Source organism: Leptonychotes weddellii, chromosome 2 (assembly GCF_054177405.1).
Source record: "Leptonychotes weddellii isolate Sample4059 chromosome 2, ASM5417740v2, whole genome shotgun sequence".
In the NCBI taxonomy this organism is placed as follows: domain Eukaryota; kingdom Metazoa; phylum Chordata; class Mammalia; order Carnivora; family Phocidae; genus Leptonychotes; species Leptonychotes weddellii.
The window spans coordinates 42,162,009-42,183,899 of record NC_138370.1 but is presented as its reverse complement, the minus strand read 5'-3'; the positions used below and the strand labels follow the sequence as shown (position 1 = coordinate 42,183,899).

The 21,891-nt window shown below is 42.5% G+C and overlaps 1 protein-coding gene across 8 annotated transcripts in view; it reads right to left on the bottom strand.

The window, feature by feature from the left end:
- Positions 1 to 2,447: 2,447 nt before the first annotated feature.
- Positions 2,448 to 21,891, bottom strand: part of EXTL3 (exostosin like glycosyltransferase 3) — a 141,596-nt gene continuing 122,152 nt past the window's right edge. For 7 of the 8 annotated variants that reach the window (XM_081810590.1, XM_081810587.1, XM_081810600.1 and 4 more), the window contains 3 exons: positions 18,819 to 18,963; positions 14,334 to 14,462; positions 2,448 to 5,616 (listed from right to left, as the gene is read on the bottom strand). In XM_081810590.1, the coding sequence (XP_081666716.1) occupies positions 5,407 to 5,616; positions 14,334 to 14,462; positions 18,819 to 18,963 (484 nt within the window). In that variant the 3' untranslated portion in view covers positions 2,448 to 5,406. The remainder of the gene's footprint in view (positions 5,617 to 14,333; positions 14,463 to 18,818; positions 18,964 to 21,891) is intronic. The other variant, XM_081810608.1, reaches the window with a different exon arrangement.

Here is a 21,891-nt window from a genome sequence, read left to right as displayed (position 1 = left end):
TAATAGGCAAAAAAATCTGCCCAGATACTTTACAGAGGAAATACATATAAAGCATGTAGAAAGGTGCTTAATGTCATTAGTCTTCAGGGAAATGCACATGGAAACTATGAGATACCATTACTCACCCACCAGAATGACTAAAGAGACTGACGACAGCATCGATTGGTGAGGATGTGAGTAACTGGAACTCTAAACATTTTCGGTTGTTGTACAGAATGGGTACAATCACTTTGGGAAAAGGTCCAGCAGTTTTTTTAAATAAAACTAAATGTGTATTATACCTACCTTCTCTGTCACACAATTTCACTCCTGGGTATTTACCTGAGAGAAAATGATAAATCCACAAAAAGACCTGGACATGAATAGTAATGGCAGTTTTATTCCTGATAGCCCAAAATGGAAACAGCCCAAGTGCCTAGCAACAGAATGGACGGATGTTGCCGTACGAGGGAGTGCTACCCAGCAATAAAAGGAACAAATCACTAATAAACACAACATTGGGTTGATCTCAAAAATATGCTGAGTTTCTAGAATCCTGGCACAAAAGAGTAAAAACTGTATGACACCATTTATATGAAATTCTAGAAAAGGGAAAACAAATCCAATGTGAAAAAAAAACAAAAATCACTGTTTGTCTCTAAGGGGTGGAGGCGGAGATTGACCAGGAAGGAACATAGGGAACTTTCTGGGTTTGACAGTAATGTTCTCTCTTTTTCTTTTTAAAAAGATTTTATTTGAGAGAGAGCGAGCCAGAGAGAGAGCACAAGTGGAGGGAAGGGGCAGAGGGAGAAGCAGATTCCCCACTGAGCAGGGATCCCGATGCGGGGCTCGATCCCAGGACCCTGGGCAGATGCTTAACCGACTGAGCCACCCAGGCACCCCAGTAATGTTCTGTATCTTGACAGGGCATAGGATTACACAGGTAGATGCATTGGTCAAAACTCAAAAGAATGTACACTTAAGATTTGTGCACTTCAGGGTATAAATATTTAAATTTTATATTAACCACATAGAAACTAATATTGACCTCCAGTTAATAATATATGTGCTTATGTATTTGGAAGGAAGTATATTAATGTCATAATTCACTTAGAAATGCACCAAAAATAGGATGGATAAAAGGGTGAATAGAAGGACGGATAGATGGATAGGGGGATGGATACAGAGAGAGCGACAAAGCAAGTACAGTAAAATGGTTGCTAGGTATATGGGTTTATACTATAAATAATATACTTAATTTTTCATGATGAAATATTGGGACCAACTCTTTAAATAAATAGAATCTAAATAGTTTAAACCTTAACATGACAACCCTGCAATATGACCAGGATTTGTACTTTCACAAATACGAAGACAAATCGAGAAAGATAAAACCATTTGCTGAATTAAAACAAGTCAAGAGTTCACTAACTGGAATTTAAATAAAAACTTGAAAAATAAACCAACAAACCAAAACAAATCAAGAAACAGGGGAAATTTAATAACAAACCAGACCTGGCCCTATGGTCAGGCTTCCCACCCATTGATGATGTCTTCTGGGATCCATTCTGTGTCTTTAATTCTCCTTGGCATGCTCTCTTGTCTTCCTTTGTCAATGAAGATTTAAAAAATAAAAATAAGACTTCTCAGCCAGTGTGTGCCAGGCTTCTTTAACTCTCTGATAATACCACATCAGCTCTATTCCAAAAGCACTACGGTCCCGGTTACCATTCAGCTTGTTACCCGCTAGGATTCCCATGTGACCCTCTTTGGATATTTTGTCAAGTCCTTCATTCATCAAAAAACCATTCCGCACTGACTGTGCCCTGCTCTCAAGCGGCTTAGCATGCGCGGGGCCGCCGGGCTGGGCGAGCGGCTGGAACGGGAGACGGGCCGGCGGCAGGCAGTGCCTTCTGGCCAGGGAAGGCTTCCTGCAGCCAGTGCGTCCAGAGCCTCCCACAATGAGCTGGCGCTAAGACACGTGGAATGCAGGAAGAGCCGCTGAGAAACTCTCCGTACCTCACCCCAGTCAGCGTTCATTTCTACTGGGGGCCAAACGGCAGACGCCTCGCACTGGTTATGGTTAACTTCCACCTCTTTGAGATCGAAACACACTAGCTCCCCAGCACCACGCCACACAAACATTTTTAAAATTACCATGAAACAAGGAAGGAGGGAAGATGTGGCACATGCCATCCTACATCCCACTCACATCAGGTAAAGGACACCTAAATTCCTATGTCATCAAACGACTGATCCCACAAATGGGCCCAAGCAAGGCTGCCCACGTCCGCTCATGTTTACAGACAGCATCACGCGGGTTCAAGCACGCAGGCTGCTCCAAGACCGAATCACGCAGCCCAAAACCTTTATGGGGGGGGGCAGCTGGCTGCCCGCAATCTGGCAGGCCCCTTCTCTCGGGTCACTCTTCTGTCCCTGCAGAAGAAAATCACAAAGGACCTCCACACTGAGTTAAAGTCTCCATTTATTTTTATTTTTTTTACAAAAATCCAACATAAGACTATTGTGCTCATGACTGGAAAAGGGGGTGGGATGGACATGGCATGGACATCAAAGAGCTTCCCCCTGCAAAACGGCATCATTTCAAACCAGGAGCCGCCTGCGCACACGCACAGGCCGCGGCCGAAGAGGGGCTCCCACCCGCCCAGCCCGCCGGCCGCGCAGGCCTGGGCTCGAGGAGCGGCGCGCACCGCGCGGAAAACCACCGTCAGCGGCGCAGACGCTCAGAAGGCCCCAGGAGCACCTTGGGGACGCTCTCACCTAGGGGAGTGCCCCCCGGGGTGAAGAGCAAACTGGCTAGCTGGGGACGAGGACGTCCTGGGCCCAGGCGACAAGGGGTGACCTGCGGACGGCCGGGGAAACCCACGTGAGCCCGCAGAGCCGTTCGCGTGTTGCAGAGGAGTCCCAGTCACGTGGTGTACAGGCCGTCTGAGTTTCCCAGCGGGACAGATGGGCATCGAGGGCATTCGAAGCGTGTGGCTGGGCCTCCCCGCGGCCACCTCACATTAAATAGCAGTCACTCTCCAGGAGCGCCTAACCGAGCAACGTAAAAGGTCTGACTGCCCGGCCTCTTGCTCCTGAGCGGCGTCCCTTAGGCACATGGCCAGTGTCCAGCAGAGCCTGCTGCTTGGAGTCCCTCAGGTTAGTGTCCTGTTAGGTCCAAATAGCGCTTGCCTTGTTGGCGGCTCTGACACCATAACCCTCCCTGCAGTAGACGCTGATGTCATCCAGAATCTCAGGCCACTCGGCTACTCCTGGATCTCCCAACAGCATTCGGGGACCCACCAGCCTGGCTCCGCGACAGGGGGTCCTAACACAGACTGCGCTTTTCTCACCGGGTCCCACTGAAAGCCAGTTTGTGAGTTCCTCACATTAAAATAAACAAGATAAAAATAGCAGCCACATACATAGCTCAAAACACCACACTCTTTGGCTCCCCAGAGGGAAGAAGGCTACTGCTAAAAGGAATAAAGTTAGGAGTCAAGGAAAGGGCAGTTAGAAAGTTACGGTGCAGGGAGTCTGGACCCCTTTGCTGGGCTGCTGAGAAGCAAAATTGGATTTCCTGGGTAGCTGCCTCTGTAGGAGAGCGACAAGAAGATGCCAGTGGGAACCTCTGGAGGCCACAAGCCCTGGGAGCAGCCCTGGTCTTGTGTGCCAATAAGGAGAGGTCCTTCAGGTCCAGCTAGCCCTCGGCCTGGGTGGGAGCTACAGGACAGAACCTGGCTTCAAAATGATACTTAAAGAGACCCACTGAGACAGATGGGTCAGAGGAGAATGTGCCCCCAAGAAAGAGAAGCACAGGGTGTCAAGGTCTGGGGAAGACGGAACTGGCTTAAGGCATGTACATGACCAGGACAGACCTGAGCTTTTGTCCAGCTGTGGGAAACCACCTGTGTTCAACTTCACTGCAAGAAAGTGGGGTCCAGGAAAATGGTAGAAGTCATGGGTTAAATCCCTGCCAGATGCCACCGACACCCTCTTCGGTTCTCCTACTGCCACCACCACCAAAAAAAAAAAAAATTAGCTTATTTCCATTTCAGCCAGGGAACAGAAATGTAAACCCAGAGTGCCAAGTGGTGTATGAATGCCTGCGGAATCTCAGGCCGGACTGGAGCCTATCTTCTTATCATTCTGGCACATACCAAATCTCAGGGGGTCCTGGGACAACCTGGCATGAGGGATCTAAAAACTACAGGTAACATAGGGCACAGGTCCAGACAAAGGTGGAGGGAAGGTGAATTTCACCAAGGTATTTATCCCAAGGCAGGCGCCTTGCTGTAAGACTTCCCGGCCAGCCGGGTGGGGGTCCACAAAGGATGCTCGCTCATTCTATGCCAGAGAGAGCAGGCCAACCTGCTGACCACTTCAGATCACAGCTGGAGGTGCGGCCTGCCGGTTCTCTGTTCTCTTACATGAGAGAGAACTTCCAGGAAAGCCTGAAGCCAAAGCACAATGTGTGTTTCAAAAGGAGGGCCGAACAAAAAGAGCCATCTGGGAGCACTGTCTTCAGGTCTCACTCCTTCCTCATTCTTCTCTTTCAAACGGGAGAGAATGGGTGCGCAAGGACAAGTTCTGGGACAGCTTGACCTAGCGATGAATCCTCAAAAACACTCAATCCAGCACAGGGAAGCCCCGCTGTTCCCAAAGGTGCAGGTCCTCCCCACGGACTCAAGCAACAGGAGGTCGCAAGCTCCAGATCACCGGTTGGCAACAGATGGAGAAAGAAACAAACCAAGAGGGCTTATCTCGTCCAGGGCCCCCTAGGAGGGCCAAGCCTGCCCTTTCTTGTTTCTGCACACAGATGCCCTGGGGAATACAGAGATGATCTTTAAGGATGAGCCAGATACCATAAGGCCAGGATCCATCTCCACCAACGTACAGAACATCAGGAAACTCAGTGGGTCCCTCACTTTGTGAAATAGGCAGAAATATCAAACTGCCCCCCAAATCTATCTATATATATATGTATATGTATATGTATGTGAGAATGTGTGTGCATATATATATACATATATATACACACATATATATAAATAAGCCTCGAATGGCAAATCTGAAACTTTCTTTTAAATAATAATAATAGTTGTTACTGAATCTAAAAACCACAAACCAGCTGTCCTGGGCTTATGAACTGCGTGAGTGACTCCCCGGAGTCCCCATGATCCTCAGTGTAAGCTATCAGTCAGTGCCCTGTGTAGGGAACCCCCGTGTCCTCCGACCAGGGTTCCAGGCCCAGTGTGGCCGACTTTAAGAAGGCTATTTCCTTTCCACTCTTTCCGCCGCCTCTCCCAGCAGACGGTTTGGGCCACCCGCCCAGCGGGTGGCCCTGACGCCCTTCAACGTCTAGGAACCTTAGGAACCGTCTCCCCCACTCTGCTCATCCTCTCCCCAAAACTTGCAATGCCCCTAGATGAATTTGAAGCACTTGGTCTTGTCGTGGGGCAGGCGGGTCTTGAAGAGCACAGAGTCCACCCTGAATTGAGTGTACAGTAGGGGCATATAGCCATACACCTTGACAAAAAAGTTGATACATTTGTGCCGCTCATGAAAGTGGGAATCATCGTGTGACAGGGCCTGAGGGCATCCTGGGCATCGGAAGGTCCACCGAGAGGTCACCTGGGAACAGGGAAGAAAGAGCACAGTGAGAACCACAGGGACCAGGACAGACAGAAATCCTGCCACCTCACCAATCCGCCGTGTCCATTTTGCCAGGGAAGGCACTGACCGCAGGTGGCCACGTTCACCCCTGGGGGAGTCAGAAGCCAGAGCCTCGGCTCCCTTCCTGCCACATCTGTAGCTGTATCGTTGGAAAGGGTGCTCTTTCCAAATGACCTAAACGGTAGATATCAAAAGCCTGAAAAGGTTTAGCATTACTTGTCTCAGTAACTCAACCTCTAGCATTTATCTGGGTCGCACAGCAAGATGTAGTTGTCTAAAGGTGTTCATTTCATCAATGTTTTTAGTAGCAAAATACTGGAAAAGTGCCCATCAAAAGGGGACCAGTTAAATAATTATGAAATACTACACATCCACTAGAAAAGATATTTAGGAAAATTATATCTGAAGACATGGCAAAGTGGTTATATTATAGTAGCAGCAGCAGTAGTAGTTATGATGCTGCTGATGAAATTTCAAGCAATTAGAAGAGTATAAAGAATAATACCACAGCTTCACTACCAGCAATGTGGCAGACCAAAGAACATAAAAACTCCCTCAGCAGAGAATCCCTGAAAATGCAGGATGAACTATATAAACTAACTCTTTAGAGAGAGTAATGAAAGAAAACTTGTAATGAAAGAAAGGAAATGAAACATAAAGAAAGAAATTAAACCCTCAGAGGCCAAAATAATGAAAAAGCCTGAATCCAATGAGATAGCCAGGAGCTTTGGTTTTTAACGGGCTGGGGAGGCAAGAGCCACAAAACTTTACTGGAGATTTTTTAAACACCAGGACCCGGTGGAAGGCTGCACAGGTTGGAGGCAGCTCCACAGAAAGCTGTCTTCTTCCCAGTCTTAGCTCTAAGTGGAAGAAGAAACATCACCTGTAAGAATGTATAACCACACACTGGCCCTCACCCACCTGAGGCTAGGGTTTGTTACCTGTGTGTCCTGAAAAGATGCTAATTTAAACAGGTCTCAAGTAGCTACTGACCCAGGGTACGTGGAAGAAGCAAATCCAAATCCTCTCAGGTATAAATTCAGGCCTCCTAGAAATTCTATAAGTAAAATCCCAAAGAATATGATTTCACAATCAAAAGTCACAAAAAAGGGAATGAGCCACATGCGGGAGAATCTGCAGAAACAACAGAATCAGACCCCAAAACCCCAAAATCGCAGGATTCTCAGTTGGTAACTAGAACAGTAAGTGTATATGTGCCCTGAAATTTTGAAAGACTACTTAAAGTTTGATAAAGAAAGAAGGGACTCTCAAAAAAGTCCTAGTGGAGGGGCGCCTGGGTGGCTCAGTCGGTAAGCGTCTGCCTTCGGCTCAGGTCATGATCCCGGGGTCCTGGGATCGAGCCCCACATCGGGCTCCCTGCTCCGCGGGAAGCCTGCTTCTCCCTCTCCCACTCCCCCTGCTTGTGTTCCCTCTCTCGCTGTCTCTCTCTCTGTCAGATAAATAAAAATCTTAAAAAAAAAAAAAAAGTCCTAGTGGATATGAAAAAGAACCAAATAGAATAGGAATGAAAAGCATACTGAATTAAATCAGACAATGGATGGATGTGAAGAGAAAATTAGTGAGGAAAAGTATACTAAAATTATTACCCAGAATAGAAAATACTGACTGAAAGCTTTAAAATATGGGAAAGCAAGATTGAGAGACATGGAGAAGAGATACTGTATGATTCCATTTAGATGAAGTTCAAAAAGAGGCAAAACTGATCCTGCAAGAGAAAAAAGACCTTGACTCGCTGTCATTCCGCCAGCCGAGCTCTCCTGCCTGCAGGAACCCAGCGTCCTCCTCGCCCTGCCCTCCCTCCAGTGGCCGCGGTGCGGGGGAATGACTCAAGAATGCGGGGAAGACGCTCAACCTCCGTAATAACCAGGCAAACGTAAATGAAAACAGTGGGATACAGCTTATACCCATCAGATAGGCAAAAATGGAAGTGTGGCCGTACCAAACGTCAGGATGTGGAGAAACTCCAACTATTATACAGTGCCGGTGAGTATATACACGGGTGGATCTATTTTGAAGAAAGTTGGGTATTATCAAGTATAATTGAAGGTACATATACCCCATGACCTCACGTGAGAGGAATGGATGGGGGGAGGGTGATATTAGACATCTACTCTATTTATGATGTTTTAATTTATTTTCTTTTTCTTTTTTATTTTTTTTTTAAGTAGGCTCCACGCCCAGCATACAGCCCAACACGGGGCTTGAACTCATGACCCTGAGATCAAGACCTGAGCTGAGATCGAGTCGGACCCTTAACCAACTGAGCCACCCAGGTGTCCCAAGTTTCTTTTAAAAAAAGAAGAAACATGTATAATCTGACACAGGGCAAAATGTTAATATTCGGCAAAACTGTTGGGTATGCATGTTTGTTATAGTCTTCCCTTTTTTAAAAACATTTCATTCATACGTTGTAAATCAGTAGTAAGCAAGTGTTTCAAATATATAAATACTTCCTGTATGTACAGACATATAGAATCCTTTAAATATATACCTGTCTTTAAACACCCGTGTAAAAATAAGAAAGTCTAACATTTTCAGTACCCACAATCCCATAATCCCATCGTGCATCTTCCCTCCATAGAAATTGCTATCCTGAATTTTGTTTTCAAACTTCCCTTCCCCTCCCCGCTTTAAAAAAGTGGTTTTACCATATGTGCATTTATCCCTAAATGACTGGCATGTTTTAGACTTTAGGTAAATGAAACCAAACCATAAGCATCCCTCTGCAGTTAGCTTTTTAAAAACAGTGTATGTGAGCTTGGTCAGTGTTGATGCTTGCGGCTACAGTTCATTAATTTTCACTGCCCCAAAGTCTTAAAAATGCCGTCCTCCACACTTTTCCAAAGTTTTAGGTTTTCCCCTTTTGTATTTAAATCACTAATCATTTTGGACATGATTCTGTGTATGGTATAAGACAGGAACCCAATTTCATTTTTTCCTCATAACTAGTTTGCATTACACCCTCAGTTCATCCAGACCTCAGTGACCTGCAGTGCTGGTTCTGTAATGTAGATATATTCTTAGATCTATCCATCTACTCTTTTTCTCATTTGGAAATTCTTTATTCTGGGTGTCAATTCTTTGTCATTTATAGGCACTGACATCCCAGTGTGTGGCTTGTTTTTTCGTATACTGAATTTTGTTGAACAAAGTTTTTTATTTTAATGTATTCAAACCAATCAGTCTTTTCCTCTATATTTTGCACTTTTTATTTCTTAAAATTCCTTACTTTCTTTTTCATACGGATAACCAATTATCCCAGCCCTCACTTGTAAATATTGTATGTCGAGTTTCCAAGTATGCATGGATCTGTGTCTAACCTCCACTTTGTGCCCCTGGTCTGTCTGTCATCCCTGTGCTGACATCGCATTGTCTGAGCTCCTACCACGTCGTGATCTGTGACAAGTACACATCTTCCTCACTAGTCCCTTGGCTACTCTGGTCCTTTGCCTTTCCATACGAATTGGGGAAGTCTGTCAAGTTCCACACCAAAGCAAAGACATCCTAATAGGCTTTTGATTAGCGTTACACTGAAACTTTGGATTTGAGGAGAACTGCTATTCTGACAATACAGGGTCTTTGTCCATGAACGTGGACATGGTCTCTATCCCCATTTGTTTAGGGGATTATCTCCCCTTATATTGACTCGAATGGGAATCTTCTAAAGTTTCACCATTAAGTATAATATTTGTTATAATGTTCATGTTTTTAATAAAGTCTAGAAATTTCTCACATTCTCTTTTTCAAAATTGCCTGTCCCTTATCCTCTCTATTCCTCCCTTCTTGGTTCCATGTTGGACCTTCTCCTTATATCCTCTGTGCCTCTTAACCTCTTTCTTATTTTCTATCTCTGCATATCTCTGAAATTCTTTCTCGGAAACTTTTTTATCTCCTAGCTGATTAACTTTCTCTTCAGCTAAGTCTGGTCTTTTTATCCCATTCACAGAGATTTCCGTTTTAGTAATTCTAATTTTCATTACCTTAGTTCTAGTTAGGTTTTTCAAATCCGCTTGTTCTTTTTTTTTTCTTAGTAATTTGTTGCTTTTTATGTTTTCAATTCCTTAGTCTTTATTTCTAGTCATTTAAAACCTACTTATTTTATAGTCTAGCCAATGGTTTGATTATTTGGAATTCTTGGGGAGCTAACCTTACTTTTTGTCGTATCTGTTAACTCTTGCTCAGGGTCGCCTGTCCCCTCATGTGACTGGTACTTTCAGGATTTCAAGCTCATCTTCAATGAGGTTCTACCTGTGGGTGTCCTATGTGGCTTGAGGTGAGGAATGTCTCTTGATAGCAATTTTTGGTCTTATTCTGTCAAATAGTCAAAGGATATCAATGGCTAGGTCTAATTTTCATATAGCATGAGTCTCCAAACCCATGAAAGCTCAGACTACTTAAAATTCTCAATCTATAGTTTTCCCCCGCTACCCTCCAAAATCCAGGTTAAAATAAACAAGTTGCCTGCCATCTTCCTGGGCCAACAGGTAGATCTCAGTTCCAATTCTCTGCCCAAAGGTTCTTCACCCTTTTCTCACATGAGTGATAAAACACAAGCCTCTAGAAGATAAATTAACAGCACCCCACCCAAGGAGCCCCAGTGACACATTACATGTTTGCCACTCTGATTTTTAGTTCCCCCTTCCTTTCTGGCAATTATCTTACTTTATTACTTATTAAATAAGCCCAACTATACATTGAAAAAAAGTTTGTTATGTGAACACTAAAAACATGGTATTTTAGGTTACCTAGTCCACAATATTGCCAGAACCAGAAAATTTACTGTTAACTTTAAAAGCAGACTACAAAAAAAGTACATATTTAAAAAAAATAAAGATAAAAAAGCTACCACCACAGACAGGGAACCACAGAACCAAAAGAAATATGCCAAAAGGCCTGAGTAATTTTTTTTAAGATTTTATTTATTTATTAGAGAGAGTGAGAGTAACAGCGCACAAGCAGGGAGAGGGGCAGAGGGAGAGGCAGAAGCAGACTCCCCGCAGAGCAGGGAGCCCGATGCAGGACTCCATCCCAGGACCCTGGGATCATGACCTGAGCTGAAGGCAGATGTTTAACTGACTAAGCCACCCAAGTGCCCCTAGGCCTGAGTAACTTTTATTTCTTTCTGAATACACCAATCTTTGCCCAAATAATTTAAAAGTGATTATTACTATCATAAACTGAGGAAAAAATGAAGATTCAATGGCCCATCCCATAATTTTTAGCTAAAGAGTAAACATCACATATATAGCCAGTAAGAGCCATCAGAACCCGGGTCTCCAGAGTTGAAACAGGGGAGCGCACTGGTCAGTGCCCCAAGGGCAGCTCACCACACAGCCGCAAGTTTGAGGGAGTCAGGACTTCCGCAGTAGCAGTCTCTGTGAAGGAACCCACGAGGCTCCCTACTTCTCCCTCTCACTCCCACCAGACTCCCCACTTCTCCAGTTCTCACAGGACTCCTGTGGTTACAGGGAACAATGAGTTACCACTCTTCCCACCATCCTCCCTGTCAAGAATTTGTCAAGAGAAGGATATTATCAAACAGCATCTATGTATGGTATTCTCCTTCGTCCTCCCTATACCTAACAATCTTTCTCCTCATCCCAGATGCCAGCATCCAACCATAGGGGAAAAGCCCCTTACCTTGCAAATGATTTCATTTGACACAAAAAGATATACTGTTTTCACTGAAGCAGTGGTTTCTAATCATGTGTCCCATCAGTAAAAAAAATTTTGACACTGCAACCCCAGTGTATTTATAAAGTACATTTATATATATTTTTGTATATATACTTATATATTATAGAAAACTGTATTACATAATAAAACATACAAAGAAAGGAATTAAGAAAGATGAAGCAACAGCTAAACTATAAAAAGAAGTTTAAACATTTACGTAACCAATACCATGGATTATATTTTATGTGGGAATGTTCCAGGTTATTCAGTCCAAGAGAAGTATTAGTGTCATGCACAGTAATAGTAAGGAAAATCCTTGAATAGATGTTGAGAACCTCCTTTACCAGAGAATTAAGATGTGTACTTATGCTGCCTCCCTCTACTTCCTTATTACCTAAGCCTCCCGTCTTCTAAATGCTTACTGAGTTTTGAAATCCTTTGTTCTCAATGAAGCCTGTTTACATTCTAGATCTTTCTCCTTCTTAAAAGATAACATTATTCAAACCAATAATATGAAATTAACTCCCTGTTCTCTATTTACTCAGTACTGTGAAGACATTAACATTTTTGAAAGAACACTGCTAATCACATAGAACAGTCACACCTTCTTAATCATAACAAGGGAGAGAATATAGTTTGATAGTGAAAATTGGAAGTAGTTAAAGCAAAAAAAAGAATGACTATTTTAGAACATAAAATAGTATAAATACCTGGTAAAATTAGGTAAATTAATTAAAATATTTAGCTCAAACTGGTTCTATAGTACATAACTGGACTCAGAATTTGAAGACATTCTTAATTTGTTGAGCTCTTTTTTTTTTTTTTTTTTTTAACGTAGGCTCCACACCCAGCATGGAGTCCAGCGCAGGGCTTGAACTCATGACCCTGAGATCAAGACCTGAGCTGAGATCAAGAGTTGGATGCTTAACCGACAGAGCCACCCAGGCTCCCCTATTGAGCTTTTGATTTTAAAAAGTCATCCTGGGGTTCCTGTGTGGCTCAGTAGTTAAGCGTCTGCCTTCGGCTCGGGTTGTGATCCCAGGGTCCTGGGATCGAGCCCCGCATCGGGCTCCCTGCTCAGCGGGAAGCCTGCTTCTCCTCTCCCACTCCCCCTGCTTGTGTCCCCTCTCTCTGTCAAGTAAATAAATAAAATCTTTTTAAATAAATAAATAAAATAAAATAAAAAGTCATCCTAATCTTGAGTTGAACTCTTCTTATATTCCCATAAGATTGAGAAAATTCACAGAGAATACTCATTTTTCAAGTTTTCACTTGGTTAGGATCATGTATACTATGTGCAAAATATTTCTGTTTTACTCTCTACACTGAAGAGACGGTTTGACTAATGAAACACCGGCCTAATAATATGGTAGACAAACACACTTTAATAAGGATGAAAAATTCATCATGTCTGTGAGTGCTTCAGGTGACTGATGATATTATTAGGCACCTAATCACTCAGATACTTTAAATTTTCATGGATAATGTCTTCTGATCTACTAGGGAAGTATAAATAGAAGCATACATCTTGGATGAAGCTTAGTCCCTGGCTACATAAGAAAGGATAAAGAAAGAAAAGAAAATTGCACCGATCATCAATTTCTTTCTAAGACCCCTGTCTCCCTACCTTAAAGTTTATAGGGAAGTGGGCTTTTCATTTAACATCACATAAAATGAAAACAAATATTTTAATATTTATTTATTTTAATAGCCATCACTGCACCTGGGAAACACACTACACTTTTATATAATCATAACAATTAATCACAGCTTAAAAAAATTGGTGCATTATTTTGCTAATTATTTTTCTTTTGTGAGACTTTAGCAGAAGGCCCAGAAATAGAAAAAACTATGGGGTAATCAGAAGTTAAGTTATAATGCCAAGCTATACTTGGTTGAAAAGGTTTGATTAGGTATAAATGAATGCATATGGCCCCCAACTGCTTTTCTCTCTTTTTATGCTTTGTTGCGTGGACCCAATGTCTTCTGTTTACCGCTCTACTACCACTAAAGATATGATTTGAGTATCATCAGCATAGGCTGGTGGTTACTTCATCTATAACTTACCTTCAAAATATAAGAAGAATGAAATATCCACCTAATTATTATTTATGATATACAGGGAGGTAAACTTGTTATTTTATAAAATTAAATAATATGCCTTTTTAACAATAATAAGATCTTAATCAGCTTATTAACCCTAAGGACATCAGGTATGACTCCATCACATAAATACTGACAGACCATAGTCATAGATACAATTAGTTTGAACTGACAAACAGATTCTCAAGTATTAACTGCTGCAAGGTCCTTACCAGGCCTACCCTAATCCCCACCAGAAGAGCTTTCATTTGTCTCCAACCTGCAATGATGACAAAGAAGGTGACGTAGCTGGTCTTTCTGTACACTGAGTATGAAATTATTATATTCTGGTCACATATATTCACTAGCTCAAAGACAAAGACAGAACTCAAATTTCTAGAATTCTGAGGGCACCTGTGGTTTTGTTTTTGAGTAAATGTCTTTACACAGATTAACTCAGAAACCTTAAATTTCTTGTCCATGGGTCTACGGAAAACACAGTAATTTTAAAGCACTGATGGACATAAATAATACTTTAAGATGTAGGAACAAAAGTAATGTGATATGAAAATATCTATGAGTTCTACTGGTGACAAATCAGTTACTGCAAATACTCTTAGGAATTGTCACATGTTTCCTAACTGATGGAAATGCTAAATCCGTTAGAGATTAGCGAAAATTAAGATGTAACATGTTTCCCATCCAAGTTCCAAACCCTCTGAGTTCTGTCCATTTACGCCTTAGTAGTTAAGAGTCCCTATATTAACAACTCATTTAACCCAAAGACAATTACAGATGAGGACTCTGAGGTATGATGAGTTTCGTACTGCATTACAGCAAAATAAGTGAATTAAGTACGCATGCACCCCCAGTCCCGTAAGTACTGGGACCCTCACCTTGATGGGGGGTTTCCGAGTGATGTGGGAGACAAGGAAGTTCATGGCAATGTCCTCACAGTTGATGTATTCATCCACCATATCTCGGATGGCCTGGGGCATCACGTAAGAATACAGGTAGGCATAATACTGTCAGGGGTAGAAAAAGAATCACATACTCTGTTAGAGGCCACAGTTCTTTGGCTTTCAGCCAAAATATACATGGATCTAGGGGCTGTTAGGAAGCGGAGGGGTGGGGAGGAGGTTGGGTGTGACGATCATTAGAGGAATCACCACTCCCTTTATTTAGGGAGTTGGGGCCAGGGATGCTAAACATCCTACAAGGCAGATCTTCTGCAATAAATAATTAACCCACCCAAATTGCCATTATCATCCCCCTTTTGAGGTCCATGGCACCTCAGTGATTTTACAACAATATGAAGATTTATCAAATTAGGTCAGACAGTGGTTCAGATGAACAGCATTCTATCTGTGACAATGGCAATAAGGGATAAGTGAGGGGAAAGCCTGGTTACAGAGCCATAAAAATCCAATCCCTCAGTTCCTCCGCTTACGGATTCTAGAATCTGATCACTTCTTAACCACTGCCACTGGCTACTCCCTGCTCCAAGCCACCATCATCTTTTGCCTGATTATTCATATAGTCTCCTAAACAGTTTCCCTGCTCCCATATTTTCTTCCCTCCAGTCCATTCTATGCACAGCAGAGTGACCATGTTCAAACACAAGTGCAACTGAACATGTCACTCCAAACCTCAGCGGTTTTTCATCTCACTCAGAGTAAAGGCCTATGTTCTTAAAATGTCCTGAAAGGCCCACAAAATGGTGTGCTAAAGCTGGCTCACATCTGCTAATGAATGTCAACTGCTAAATTTTCAGGAATTTTATGAGACTATTTAGGAATTTTGTGAGCTTGTTATGAAAAATAGCCATTATTAAAAATATAATTACATAAACTTAAAATTAAATAAGCTATATTAAAAACCAATAAGTAGCTAAAGCACATCACTTAATTAATTAGCTTCATTTTACTACTGTTTATTACATTTTACTATTATCTTGAAGTTATTTATGTCTATCATATCTGTATGGTGAAAATACTATAGAACTGCCCATCCCTTTCCAACTCCAAGTTCAGTGACTCGTATCTATAACTTGAAATCAGCCATGCTAAAAATATTTATACCACAGAAATGGACAAATGCTATAAACAAGGCACATGTCAACTATGATGTGTTGCAATGTTGCTGATGAATGAATAGGTGAGGTGCCTAATAAAACTGATTTATATATATTTTATTACCTTAAATAGTTAGAATCTATGTAATGAAATACTGATCATAAAATTTTTTGTACCACACAGTGGTTTGCTGGTTATCTTGTGACAAAGTACTTAAAGGATGGTGAACTTAAAAGATGAATTATACATTTTTCTTTTATAAAAAGACAGATGACTGAAATCTGTTGACCCTTTAAATGGCCAGTGGCTGTCATTAGTATGCTAATGAGAATATATTTACTGAACACAATCCATATCCTCAACAAGGGAAAGGAGACATAACCAGAAGAAAGAACTGCCGTTTTAGAAAAATGGAGAAAGCATTATGAAAACAAACGTTTAGAAGTATTTCCACCATTTTGTGATTATGACTGATGCCATAAATCAATAAACACTTTCATATCTGCACATTTTAAAACATATAAAAACTTTGTAACCTGTTTAAAAATATTTTAAATGAAGTTTCAATGGATTTAGAACCTACTCTAAGAAAAAGTAACACTTTCTTGTTAGTTTGCTAAAAAAAAATTAAATGGCATTACAGAAGATGAAAATTCTAGTCCAATTTGAACACAATTTAGTGGATGAGTATCATGACTTAATAAGCACAGCAATATGGTATTTCTTACAGGGACAGTGACTAAAACCAAGTATCAAAAACATGTTTAATTTAGAAATAGAGCTCTGACTTGCCATAGCACAGTATCAATTCAGGATTTTAAAAAATAATATACTGAATCTAATATAACACTGAATGTTAACTGGAATTAAAACAAAAAGTTAAGGGGCGCCTGGGTGGTGTGGTCGGTTAAGCATCCGACTCTTGGTTTCGGCTCAGGCTGTGACCTCAGGGTCATGAGACTGAGCCCCATGTTGGGTTCCATGTTGGGTGGGGAGCAGTGGGGGACTAAATAAACATTTCTGTAAATCATAGGCTTGAGGGCTGCTACCTTTGTTCTAGATTTTCAAATAGAAAATAAAAACTCCAAGGTTTACTAAGTAAATTATTTATTACTTGAAAATGATAGGATCTCACTACTGTAACTTTTAAACTTCAGAATTTGGGAACAGGCAGACTTTTCAGAAGACAAGTAAATTCTCAAGGTATGAATAGACAATGCTGAAATTGGTGGTTCCTTCTTGGATGACCAGTGTGAAAATAAAGGACTACTAGTTAGGTATGGTTTCTCAGCCAGATACTTTCCCCATCCCAACCAAAGCCCACCCACATTTGGAAAATAAGCATGAGGGTGAGGTTCAAGAATGGGAGAAGCATATCAGCATCACACATTAAGTTGTAAAAAGAAAAAAAAAAAAAGCTGAAAATGTAATGATTTCTTAGCCTGATTCAAAATATCCCTAGTAAGATGACTTTCAAAATTCTGTTTGCGGTGGGTCGAAAGATGCCACCATCTGAAATTTGAAATATGTAAGGGACAAAGCCTGGAGAAAGTTGGGATGTCAGTTTGAGGTACCAGAGGGACATACAGCAGGTGGCGGGGCGGGGGGGGGGGGGTTCCTGAAAACAATTAGGTATATAAGTACAGGCATCAGGGAACAGCCAAGACAGGAATATAGACACAGAAATTACCAGCCTGTAGGTGCTCAGCCCCAAGACCTTGAGCTATGAGAGAACATCTAGGGAAGACCAAAGTAAGAAGAGCACTAGATACAGAAGTTAGAAGGCTGAGATACTTCAACATTTCTGGGGCAAACAGTATGGTGGATGGGTGTTCCATGAGAGCAATGAAGTTGCCCAGAATGAGAGCGGGCATGGAGGGGAGATCAAGAGGACAGGCCATGTGCCAAGGTCTTTGATGACCAGGAAAAAATGGCTAGGAGGTTGCTAGATGGAAGCAATAAGACAGATGCTGTGAGCCTCAAATGAGATTTTATATGATAGCTGAGAACTGTCTGGAAGTGTCATCAGTAAGCAATAAAAATGGTTCTTTATAACCTTCCCTGCTCCAAAGTACGTATCTGGGGAAATGAGTGGACTCAATCACTGTCCCTGGAAGAAATACAGGAACAAGGTAAAGGGGAAGCACTGTCCTCAGAGAAAAGTCGGGTTTTAATCAGGTCAAGAGATAGAGGAGGCATTCTGTGAAGTGGCGGGGGGGTTGGGGTGCAGGCAACTTGACCACCTCAGAAGAGGGCTTCTTCAGAGCCCAGAAGAAGTACTTGGGAGGGAAGGTATAGAGCAACACTATCTAAGATATGTGAGTCACAACTGTCACTTTAAATTCTCTAGTAGCCACATTTTAAAAAAAGATTTAATTAATTTGTGAGAGAGACAGAGAGCACGAGCGGGGCAGAGGGAGATGGACAAGCAGACCTCCCACTGAGTGCAGAGCCCCAACACAGGGCTCGATCCCAGAACCCTGAGATCATGGCCTGAGCCGAAGTCAGAAGCTTAACTGACTAAGCCACCCAGATATCCCTAGTAGCCACATTTTTAAAAAGAGAAAGAGTAAAATTAATTAGAATATATTTTATTTAACCCAGTGTATCCAAAATAATTGCATTTTAACATATCAAAATCTGGTATGCACTTTACACTTACAGCTCATTTCAATATTGGCCAGTCGCATTTCAAGTATTCAATAGCCATGTGTGGCCAGTGGCTACTTTATAGAACAGAAAACGTACAGAGGAAAGATGAGTCAGGAGCAAAAAAAGCTTAGCATTAACAATACAGGAGAGAAGTAATGACTGGAGGGATTTGCAATTTAGATATCCAATAAGACCTGGGATGTGTGCCATGGTGAAAGCTCTAAGGAATAAACAAAACTTGCATAACCACAACAGAGGCTCATGGTGGAGCTTGAGATAGTAGTGGGTTAACCTGAGTCAAAAGAGAACCAGTCTTCTTTCTGCTGGGCAGGCCATGTCTGGGACAACAATGGTAAAACAACAGTATTTTAGTCCAAAGCTCTCAATTTTACAGGCGAGCCAATGCCCAGAAAGAACAAACTAATTTTCCTAACAGCCTACATGCAACTATGCAGGGAGCCTTCTCACCCTGACATTTTATCCCAGAGTTTATTCTTGAATACAGTCTTTAAAAACAGAAATAACTTACATGTCTAGCATACAAGGGACATATAAGAAACATTAGGAGGGCTAACTTTAGGGCAGCATTTCACTACCACACAAAGGCTCAACTCTTAACCAAGTTCACACCAATCTTACCAAGCTTTTTCTTACCTTGTGAAAGAAGGCAGCACCTGTCAGCACCATGGACAGCTCACAGGAGTAGTTGGAATTGTAGAGCCAGGACTGATGAGGGATGTCCCACGCATGGTAACGGCCAGGGAAACCCACAATGCGATCCCGTGCTTCTCTCCACACCCTCAGAAAACACAAGTATATGCACACACCTGAGTACAAAGCTCTAAGATTATCAGAAACACTTAAAATTATTTCTCTGTCTTGCAGGCTCTGGCCCTTGAGCTAATCATTTTTCCTCTCAAAAAAAAAATTTTTTTTTAAAGATTTTATTTATTTCTTTGACAGAGAGAGAGACACAGCGAGAGAGGGAACACAAGCAGGGGGAGTGGGAAAGGGAGAAACAGGCTTCCTGTGGAGCAGGGAGTCCAATGCAGGGCTCGATCCCAGGACCCTGGGCTCGTGACCTGAGCCGAAGGCAGGCGCTTAACGACTGAACCATCCAGGCACCCCCTCTTAAAAATTTTTAAAATAACAAAATTAGTCACAGGCTAAACAGGATAAGATCAAGCAAACAGTGCTATATGTAGCTTCTTTAATAAGCACCTGATTATTGCTCTTCTAACTTCTGGCCGCCAGCACTTCTCCAGCTTTTACAGAAAGAACAAGCTGGAATAACATGGGAAGGAAATAACTGAAGTTAAGAGTTTCCAAAATGGGGTACGTACACCATCAAAAGAAGTGATCTTAGGACCATACAAATGAAAGATTCATAAATGCAAGAAATAATAAATTGAGGGGTGCCTGAGTGGCTCAGTAGGTTAAGCATCTGCCTTTGGCTCAGTCATGATCTCAGGGTCTTGGGATTGAGTCCCGCATCAGGATCCCTGCTCAAAGGGGAGCCTGCTTGTCCCTCTCCCCCTGCCCTGCCTCCAGTGCATGCACTCTCTTGCTCTCTCAAATAAATAAAATCTTTAAAAAATAATAAACTGAGGCAAGATGGCAGAGGAGTAGGAGACGTAAATTTCGTCTGGTCCCAGGAATTCAGCTGGATAGGAATCAAACCATTCTGAACACCTACGAACTCAACAGGAGATAGAAGAAAGGAATAGCAGCAACTCTCTGAACAGAAAAGCGACCACTTTCTGGAAGGTAGGACGTGCTGAGAAGTGAATCCAAGGCGATATTCGGGAGGATAGACGGCGGGGGAGGGGGCCTCCGTCAGCTGCTACTGGCAAGTGCTAGAGCAGTGGAGCACAAAATCGGAACTTTTAGAAGTTGGCTCCGCTGAGGGACGTCGTTCCAGTGGCTAAGCAGGGGGTGGAACCCTCGCTGGGACAGTGTGGTCTCAGGACCCTCGGGGTCACAGAAAGACCGGGGGTTCCTGAGTGTGGCAGAGCACCCAGGTATCAGAGCAGGGAAGCCGGCTGCGGAGACCGAGTCGAGGAGCAGGCTCGCAGCTCAGGGTTGCCATAAACCGTGACCCGCGGCACAGTCGGGCCACTGCTCCTACAGCAGGTACCCAACAAGCGGCAGATCCAGGGAGATTCCCCTTCCTCCCCTGGGAGGAGTGGCGTGGGAGCGCACCGCAGGCATCTGCTGGGTTTGGAGACTCCACGTGGGGTCGTGTGCCAGAGATAGAAATGCTCGGTCACAGGCCAGGTGAGCACAGAGTGCGGCCAGAGACCGGGGAGATGGGAGTGATGGACTGCTTTTCTCTGGGGGCGCACTGAGGAGCGGGGCCCCGAGTTCTCGGCTCCTCCGGGGCGGAGATTGGGAGGCTGCCATTTTCAATCTCGTCCTCCAAAGCTGTACGGAAAGCTTGCAGGGAACAAAAGCTACAGAGAGCAAACCTGAGCAGATTACTTAGACCGGACTGGCAATTATGCCTCTGGCAAAGATATTTGGGAACCATGGCAACAGGCCCCTCCCCCAGAAGATCAGCAAGAACAGGCAGCCAAGACCAAGTTTACCGATCAATGAGAACGGCAGAACTCCAACGCTAGGGGAATACTGCACAGAGAATTCATGGCTTTTTTACCATGATTCTTTAGTCCTTCAAAGTTAATTTTTTTTTTTTTGAATTTTTCTTTTTCCCTTTTTCAACCAACATCTTATTTATCCCTTTTTTAAAAAATCTTTTTTATTTTTCATTTTTAGAGTCATATTCTATCCCTTCATAGTAGTTACCCTTATTTTTGGTAAGTTGTTCTCTTTAAAATTTGGGGATACAGTTTCTTCTAACAGACCAAAATATACCCTAATCTCTAGTATATGGCTTTGTTCTAGTCTCCTGCCTGATCACATTCTCTCCCCCCGCCTTTTTTTTTTTTTAAATCCTTTCTTTTTTCAACCAACTTATCAATTCCTTTTATAAAATCTTTTATAATTTTCATCTTTACAATCATAATTCCATCCCTTCATCGTATTTACCCTTATTATTCTACATATATAAGTTTTTTTTCTTTAAAATTTTGGGAGGCACTTTCTTCTAACACACCAAAATATGCCCAACATCTAGTGTGTGGCACTGATCTATGCACCAGCCTGATCATATTTGATCATATTCTGTTTTTTTGTTGTTTGCTTGTTTATCTTTTTCTTTTTTTCTTTTTTCTTTCTTTCTCTTTCTTTTCCCCCGGTTTCAGGTCTCTTCGGATTTGTTTAGTGTATATTTTTCTGGGGTCGTTCTTACCCTGTTAGCATTTTGTTCTCTCATTCATCTATTCTCCTCTGGACAAAATGACAAGACAGAAAAAATCACCTCAAAAAAAAGAAAAAGAGGCAGTACCAACTGCCAGGGACCTAATCAATATGGATATTACTAAGATGTCAGAACTAGAGTTCAGGGCGCCTGGGTGGCTCAGTTGGTTAAGCGACTGCCTTCGGCTCAGGTCATGATCCTGGAGTCCCTGGATCGAGTCCCGCATCAGGCTCCCTGCTCGGCGGGGGGTCTGCTTCTCCCTCTGACCCTCCCCCCTCTCATGTGCTCTCTGTCTCCCTCATTCTCTCTGTCTCAAATAAATAAATAAAATCTTTAAAAAAAAAAAAAACAACTAGAGTTCAGAATGATGATTTTAAAGATACTAGCTGGGATTGAAAAAAGTGCCAT